This window comes from Gymnoscopelus braueri, assembly GCF_963280865.1.
Source record: "Gymnoscopelus braueri genome assembly, chromosome: 1".
Classification (NCBI taxonomy): domain Eukaryota; kingdom Metazoa; phylum Chordata; class Actinopteri; order Myctophiformes; family Myctophidae; genus Gymnoscopelus; species Gymnoscopelus braueri.
In genome coordinates, this window is record NC_137603.1 from 10,880,210 (window position 1) to 10,889,058 (window position 8,849).

General features: G+C 38.8%; 1 protein-coding gene across 1 annotated transcript; it reads left to right on the forward strand.

The window, feature by feature from the left end:
• Window positions 1-509: 509 nt before the first annotated feature.
• Window positions 510-6,130, forward strand: LOC308086801 (actin, cytoplasmic-like; the record flags this gene model as incomplete). The annotated part of the gene is made up of 8 exons (XM_080430447.1): window positions 510-632; window positions 1,031-1,141; window positions 1,550-1,660; window positions 3,843-3,927; window positions 4,038-4,217; window positions 4,753-4,935; window positions 5,147-5,355; window positions 5,987-6,130. The coding sequence occupies 8 exons, from the start codon at window positions 510-512 to the stop codon at window positions 6,128-6,130; spliced, it is 1,146 nt and encodes a 381-aa protein (XP_080286573.1).
• Between the last annotated feature and the right edge of the window lie 2,719 nt (window positions 6,131-8,849).

Sequence of the window (8,849 nt, forward strand, 5' to 3'; positions counted from 1 at the left end):
TATGTTGTTTTATCTCATATGATTATAGCCTATAGTATATAGCCTATATCTGTTGCCAGAACCAATATAATAATTGTATGATTTTCAAAAACAAAACAAAAACAGACTTAATTGGAAGGATTCACATTTATTATTTTTCTGTTAATGTAGCCACTGCAACCTTCCTGAGACTCCATTTGGGGTCCTATTAACCCACAGTTTGAGAACCTCTGTTTTACATGGTATCACTGTAATCCTTGACCATCAAAACATAGGTGTAGACATCACCTATTCTGTATTATCATGTTTGGTTTAGGAGATATGATGCAAAATACATAATTTGGTTATGGCGGAAAGTAAAATGGCTGCCAAGGCAAGGGAGCGTTTTTTCGATGAAAATGTTCAGGGCCCCAAACTGTACAAGTGTACCAGGTTTCACGCTTTTATAAAAAAGTTAACGATTAACCTAAATTTTTTTACCAATCCACCGGACTAGGTGGAATAGCAGAACGTATACCCTTGGGTCAAACATGGATGATGATATTGCTGCACTTGTGGTTGATAACGGCTCTGGGACGTGCAAAGCAGGGTTTGCTGGGAACGATGCACCTTGTGCTGTCTTCCCCCCCATCATTGGAAGGTCCAGTAATCAGGTTCATAACCACGCACACACACACACACACACAAACACACACACACACACACACACACACACACACACACACACACACACACACACACACACACACACACACACACACACACACACACACACACACACACACACACACACACACACACACACACACACACGCGCACACACACACGCACACACACCATAGAGTTAAAAAGAGACAGACAGACACACACACACACACACACACACACACACACACACACACACACACACACACACACACACACACACACACACACACACACACACACACACACACACACACACACACACAGGAGGACACCATGTGAATTATGTTTTAATAATGTATTTATGTATTTAGAGTGATGGTGGTTATGTTCTTTCTCTCCCCAGGGAAAGATGGTAGAGAAGATAGGATGTGAGGCCCAGGCGATGAGGGGGATACTCACCCTCAAATATCCCATCGAACGTGGCATCATAACCAACTGGGATGACATGGAGAAGGTAGGAAGTCTAGGAACACAGAAATACATTCTCATGTGCTGGCTACCCAGTACAACCAATCAATGAACTGAGCCCCAAACTCAAGACTATACCATCAACACCACAAGCTTCATACTGTAGAAGGTAGTTATTGTTTTATTGCCAAATGGACATAAAAACGTTTTTGTAGCTGAGTTTAGAAAATGATTTAAAAAAAGAAGAAAACTTACAAAATAAAGAGGAGAATGTGTTCAGTAAGTAAATGGATACATTACAAACAAGAAATACAACTTAAAATGTAATTTCACCTTTATTTAAATGAAAGAAAAAATGGGGAAATCACTTATGAAAGCACATGTTTTAAAGCTGAAAGTCTGGCTGTTTATCATTTAAGATGTGGCACATTTTGTGATTTTATCTTTTGGATAGATCTGGCACCACACATTCTATAATAAGCTTCGCGTGGCCCCTGAAGAGCATCCACTTCTGCTGACTGAGGCTCCTTTCAACCCTAAGTTCAACAGGGAGAAAATAGTGCAGGTGAAGTACAAACATACTATTTCTTTCTCTCTCATTCACATAATATATTAATTATTATTGACTTGTCCTTGAGCCAGAAACATGGCCCCTACTGTTCCTCCTCACTCAATGCACTGTACAGTACACATCAAAATCCAAAGTCAATTCTGAGAGCATGGCAATGGACATAAGGGACAACTGTTCTCTGGGTTATTTTTAAGCGGTGCTAGCTGCTTCGGCATGTGACTTTGTGTGTATGTACTGTATGTTTGTAGTCTATATCTGTATGTATCACCCGCAGCTGATTGCAACACAAACCTGCAACTCATTAACACAAACAGGAGGCACAGCACAGCACAGCACTCACATACGAACCACTTAAAAAGACAATAAGGTAACATAAGGCAGTAGCGAGTCAGTAATAAGGCAGCATACGCAGTAGGGAGTGATAAGGCAGCAAGGCAGTAGGGATTCAGTAATAATGGAGCAAAAGGCTGTACTGAATCAGTAACAAGAACAACTGTGATAACGGTCTGAAGACAGGGCGGTCCCTCGACCAGGCCAGGGAGCGATGGACAGACTCGGGTCAGGCACCGTTGGATGCGCCTCGCCAACCAGGATCCCTGTCCCGGTATGCCCCCCCTCTCGTTCGGGAGCTATCAACGCTTTAAGTCAAAAAGCGTAGATCGGCGAGCACCTGCCGGCGAACGCCGTCTTTGTCCGCTCTGAGCAGCACTCTGGCCGGCCACTGTGGGCCAGATTATATGGTAGCACACTAGCATTGCTACACTATATTGTCGCTGTCCAACTCCATTTTCAGCTTTTACATTTTTTTTTATAAATCAACGCTATTGAACACCCTTTGCGTCTGTGTAAAAAAAAAATGGAACCAATGAAAAGTATTAAAAAGCGCTTCTGACAAAACCTCCGAATTCCATTGGATCCTCAAACTGTCCGTCAAACCATGCAACTCCCCCCTCTCCTGTCCTGCTGCTGTTCCACAGCACAGCGCACTGCGCAGTGAGCGCACACAGACAGAGGAGGAGCAGCACATAAACAAACTAAACGGCAGGGTTTTTCCCCTCGTAGTCTGTTCAAACTATGCAGTGTACCTGTTTATCAAACTTAGCACTGACGCTAATGTTATGAAAACAAGTAATTCTATTTCTAAAATCTATGAAGTGTTTAATGAGAGCAATGTGACAAGAAATTAGTTCATAGCATTTCTCTCGCTAGTTCTACTCAAACTCCAACTCTGTCAACCCCTCTTTGCAGAAGTTATTGTAATATTTAAAGTCCTGTTTATTATAGGCCTATATAATAAGTGTCATGAAGCATCGGGCATTAATTCACACGTTGTGATGCATTGTGAGCTTGGAGATCCATTGTTAGCTTTTAGGAATTTAGCCCCATTTGAAACCTCTCCCTCAGCAGCATTTGGAGCTATTGTCAGCTGTTCGGACTCCTAACTCCACTTGAGCTGGATTTCTGTTCGGACAAAACTCCTAACTCCACTTGAGCTGGATTTGGGAAAAGTGTTGATAATATAATGACACATGCAAGTATCTAACAATATATAAAGTCACTATACCAACTTTGATGAGGCAGTATTGCTTTGTTTTAAAAATATAAGGTTTTCTTTGTTTCCTGAAAAACTTATATTTAGTTTTTTCATTTACTGAAAAATTAGCGTTTTGGAGTTAGCTGGTTGCTACTGGACAGCAGATATATGCTAAAGCTATACAAGAACACATACCTGAGATACACAAAGTTTTTGAAGGCCTGCAGACGATCTTCCGACATCTCATGACACCATTGCTGTTATTATCCTGTTCAGTGAAATGTAATTTTTTAAACTTCACGGCACTCTGTCTGCCATATCGAAATCTGTAACACGCCCCTTCAGAGCATGGGAAGTTGGGAAGAGATAGCGAACCAATCATCAAAAAAACGCCCACATTTTGAAGGAACTTCCTTTTTTTACATGTACAACTGGGCTGTTACCCCAGTCAATAAGGCAGTATGAGCCAGTCAGCAATAAGGCAGTAGGGAGTCAGTATAAGGGAGCATAAGACAGTAGGGAGTCAATAATAAGTTAACATAAGGCAGTAGGGAGTCGGTAACTCATGACTCATTATTGACTTATTACAGTCACTCAATTTAAGTAAAACAAAAAGTATTAATTACATTTTTCATCATCTAGATCATGTTTGAGACCTTCAACTCCCCTGCCATGTATCTGGCCACCCAAGAAGTTATGTCTCTCTATGCCGCTGGTCGGACCACTGGTAAGTGTTATTGTTACCAAATTGACCCTTAATTTGTGTCAGATACAGTGCTGTGGAGAAGCACTGGTCTCTGTGGCCTCAGTAACTAATTGAACTTCTTGTTTCTCCAGGTATTGTGATGGACTCTGGTGATGGTGTGACCCATGCAGTGCCCATCTACGAGGGCTACGCTCTGCCTCATGCCATCGTTAGACTGGAACTGGCAGGCAGGGACCTCACTGATTATATGATGAAAATGCTGAGAGACAGAGGCTATGGTTTCGCCAGAGGCTATGGTTTCACCACTCCTGGTACGTATTATTCAGAGGCATAAGGTGGGAATTAATGCTGTATTTGCTAACTTTTGTGTGGAAGGAAACAGGAAAGCTTGAGATTGATTAGGAATATCTTATATTAATATTGGCTTATGGGTGGATGGTGGACGTCTGGATTTGATCGGCCAACAAATGTCGTAACATAATATCCGGATTTGACTGGCCAAGCTTTGCATGATGTAGCTTAAAGCAGGCTGAAAATGTAGATGTTCAGGCCACGTAGCAGCCTGAACATCTATTTCTAAAAGGCCTTTGGTTTTTGATTTTTGTGCTGCACTGACTGTAATGTAAATCTATTTTCCCATTTAGTTTTTCATTTAACTTACTCTAACTTTTCTATTTGTTGTTATGTGTCAAGCCTCTTAATGTTTTTGTATTGCACTTTGAATTGTGTTGTTGTTGAACTGTGATGTACAATTAAACTTGTAGTGCCCATTTTGTATCTGATAAGTACGATCCCCCCCCCCCCCCAAGAATCTAAATAATTCTGAAACCCCTCTCTCTTGTACAGCGGAGCGTGAGATTGTGCGCAACATGAAGGAGGAACTATGCTATGTGGCATTGGATTTTGAACTGGAGATGAGGAGCAGTTCCAACTCTTCCTCACTGGAGAAGCACTACGAGCTGCCTGATGGTCAGGTGATCACCATTGGCAACGAGAGGTTCCGCTGCCCAGAGATGCTCTTCCAGCCCGGTTAGTAGTACAGTATAGTACCACTACTGATGATGGTACAGTATTAATATGGGAAGTAATAACAGGAGTATAGTTCTACATCACTGACTTGAAATGCACACTGTTTTTTAACTCTTATTTTATTATGAATAATCTAACATCTAGTGTAGACCTACAGTATCTAAAGGTTAGATTCTAACCATTATTCTGTGCCTCTGTCTCTCTTACTCAGGAGAGGCATATTCTTTCCTGGATCCAGGTAAAAATGATGTAGGGATCCATGAGACCATCTACAATAGCATTGTGAAGTGTGACATGGATTTCCATAAGGAACTGTACAACAACATAGTGCTGTCCGGAGGCACCACCATGTTCCCAGGTTTTGCTGACCGCATGCAGAAGGAGTTTTATGCTCTTGTTCCTCAAGCCTTCAAAACAAGGGTACATGCTGCATGCATACAGTACATACACAAACTTTAGTACACACGGAACACAACAATTTGATATTGTCAGCTGAAGTAGGCCTATCCGTAATGTCTCCAGGTAATTTTACATTTAGGTCAATATTAAAGAGCCATACTGGTGGTAAGGAATGTTTAGGGCCATTCTCTACAAATCACTGTATACTTGACATTATTGCAAACAAGACTTAATTGAGATAGGCAATCCAACATGCTCAAAATAACAGTGCAGCTATTCTTTATCAACGTTGTTATTGTTGTGTTTTAATGCATTTTAAAGTGCAGATCGATTTGAAAACTCAAGCCAAACATCCATAATTTACTAACCGCACAATTACAGTATGTTTCGTCAACATTAAATAGATTATTCAGGTATGTTAAGTATACATATTTATACTGATTGTAATAAATACAGTACAACCATAAACAATACAATAATACATCTACTGCAAAACCTCTTTTGGGACTGCAGCTCCTTATCCAATTGGAACTTTCAAACATAAATTGTGTCTCCGTATTGATCACAAACGGCAAACAATAGTAATCAATAATTATTTGTTTCAAGAATACAGTAACAAGCATTAATCTTATGAACTCTCCCTACTCTGCAGATCATTGCTCCTCCTGATAGGAAATACTCTGTGTGGATCGGTGGTTCCATCCTGGCTTCTGTCTCCACCTTCCAGCAGATGTGGATCAGCAAGCAGGACTATGACGAGTCCGGTCCCTCTATCGTCCACCGCTGGTGTTTCTAGAGAGACAAACTCTCCACGCATCCCATTCACTGCTTACCAACCAAGGGAAAAGCAAACATACAAAGATATACTGTATATTCTGTGAACCCACATGGGATATCCTTTAGGTTTTCTTTTTCTTTGTACAGCCTACATGAACTGCGAATTAGTATCCATTTCGGGGCTGTGAGTGTGATGCAAGGAGTTCACATTCAACCCTGCATTTCATCATGCTTTAATAGGTGGTTTAATTAAAGGACCTAAAGAGAATAAGCATTTTATTATTAATTTGATAATTCAAGATATCACTGATGTCTCTTGTACGTCACATGTTTTATTAATCATTGTTAAACATGAAATAGTAATGCATAGTCTTCACTTTACAACAAGGCCCATGATAACGTTTGCAAATGGTCTACATACTCTTTACAAATGTCTTACGAATCATTTATTAAACATGAAAGATAATTCTAGTAATTGTTTGGTGTCTGCATTCATGAAAGCCAGGTAGTTTGCAACAGGTAAGTTCTTTGTTCTTGGGCTAGAACAAAGATTTAACACATGATTTATGAAGTCTTAATACATGTTTAAAGAGATGTCCTATAACCACGAAAAAAATCAATTTATACCACTTTATAAATCATTTACAAATGATTTCCTACAAATTAAATGACATTATTTTATGATGAACAAACTCGAGTCTAAATAAAGTTTTAATGTGTTTTAAATAATTATTAAATGATTCTTAAATATTCTACAATGTTATTATAAATTATGTAATAATCATTAACCACTATATATAAATAGTTTGTCTATGATTAGTTCTTTATCTACAAATAGCTTGTATATATTATATAACATCAGTTACAAATGATTTAATAATCATTTACAGATGTATTATACATGGCTTATTCATGAATAAGTTTACTACTTACTAATACCTTATAAATGATTCGTAACCGTAGTTATAAAGGTTTTAGTAATCATTTACAAATGTCAACAAACAGGTTGTTAAGTTGTTAATAGTTTACAAACTGCTTATGAACGTTTATAAATGCTTTTTAATGGGTCATTACAAATAATTTAATAATCATTTACAGATGTATATAAATGGCTTATTAATGAATAGTTTCCTACTTACTAATACATTATAAATGATTTGTAACCATAGTTATAAAGGTTTTAGTAATCATTTACAAATGTCAACAAACAGGTTGTTAATGATTTGTTAATAGTCTACAAACTGCTTATAAACGTTTATAAATGCTTTATAACGGGTCATTATTGTAAAGTGCTACCACTTTTTTTTTTGTTAAAAAGGTTAAAGTACTATATTCTGATATTAATATTCTGGTCTCTCCAGCTCTTTAGTAAACAGAATATAGTACATTTTCAGGTAGGTGACACAATTTAAGCCAATCAGGAGAGAGCACTGAAAATGCATTTTCTGTTTAATAAAGAGCTGGAGTGACATGAACAAACACTCTATAGCAATGAGTACGATCAGAATATAGAGCTATTTAACACTTATTTTAACCAAAGTAAATAATTTACACTACCTTTAATTAAACCAAAATGAACACAATCTCTGTTCTCCTTATCGTCGATGGGTAAAACATCAAAGTATAAAACATCAGAAAACCTGCGTGGACATTACTGTAAGATAGAGAGCGCCAGTGAATTTGGTTCAGGTGTGTGTGTGTGGTATCATCTGAAACAGTCCATGGTTGGGATGGTTGGGGTCTTTGATAAGCCTGCGATAAACCCTCTGCAATGCTTTACGGTTGAAGTCAGTTCAGTTCCCATATCTGGCAGAGATGCATCCAGTCATGGTAACTCTTTAGACGGTCCGTAGGACCTTGGGCCCCATACCAAACTTAATCAGTTGCCGGAGATAAAAGAGGCGTTGCTGTGCCTTCCTCAATATATGGCCAGTGTGTGTATATCGATGAGATGAGATGAGATTTATTAACCCATTAAGACCGGGAACGCATCTGTGTAACCACTTTTGCCATCATTTTATGCTTTAGGCTATTCAAAAATAGCAGATATACAAGCGCTATGAGCGCTTGTATATCTGCTGCAGATCTGCTATTTTTGAAAAAAAAGTGAACATTTGTGCAAATCTTTGTGCTTAGGAAGGGGAGAGCTATTGCTAGGGATAGAACGCACCCGTTATACAGTCAATACCACCTTTTACCATCAGGACGACGGTACACAGTGCCAATGTTGCTGGCTAGGGCTTCAAGATCATTTGTCCCCACAAGTATAGGACTCCTGAACAAACAGGCCCCATCTCAGTTCTGTGCCCCATCTCAGTTCTGTGCATAAAATGTAATGTGATGCCTCTTGAATCATGACTGGTGGCCTTTTCTAGTTTTCACTCTGTAAGAGACTAACTGCACTCTGACAGAGCTGTGTAGCACTGTCAGTGTATTGTGTGATCTGTCTATGTAATTTGTATTTCTGTTATGTTTTGTAATTTTTTGTATCCTGATGGCTGCTTGGCACAAAATGAATTTCCGCAAGGACAAATAAAGTATCTATCTATCTATCAAATCTTTGAATATATATATATATTTTTTTTAAACCGATCAGTTTTTAACTTGTTGTCGTTTTTTACTTTTTGAACATTTGTAACTCAAATCTTTGCCTCTGGGAGGTCCCTGGAACAACATATTTTGAGATGGGGGTCCGCGGCCAAATACATATCATTTGACATGAAACAGTTTGAGAACCA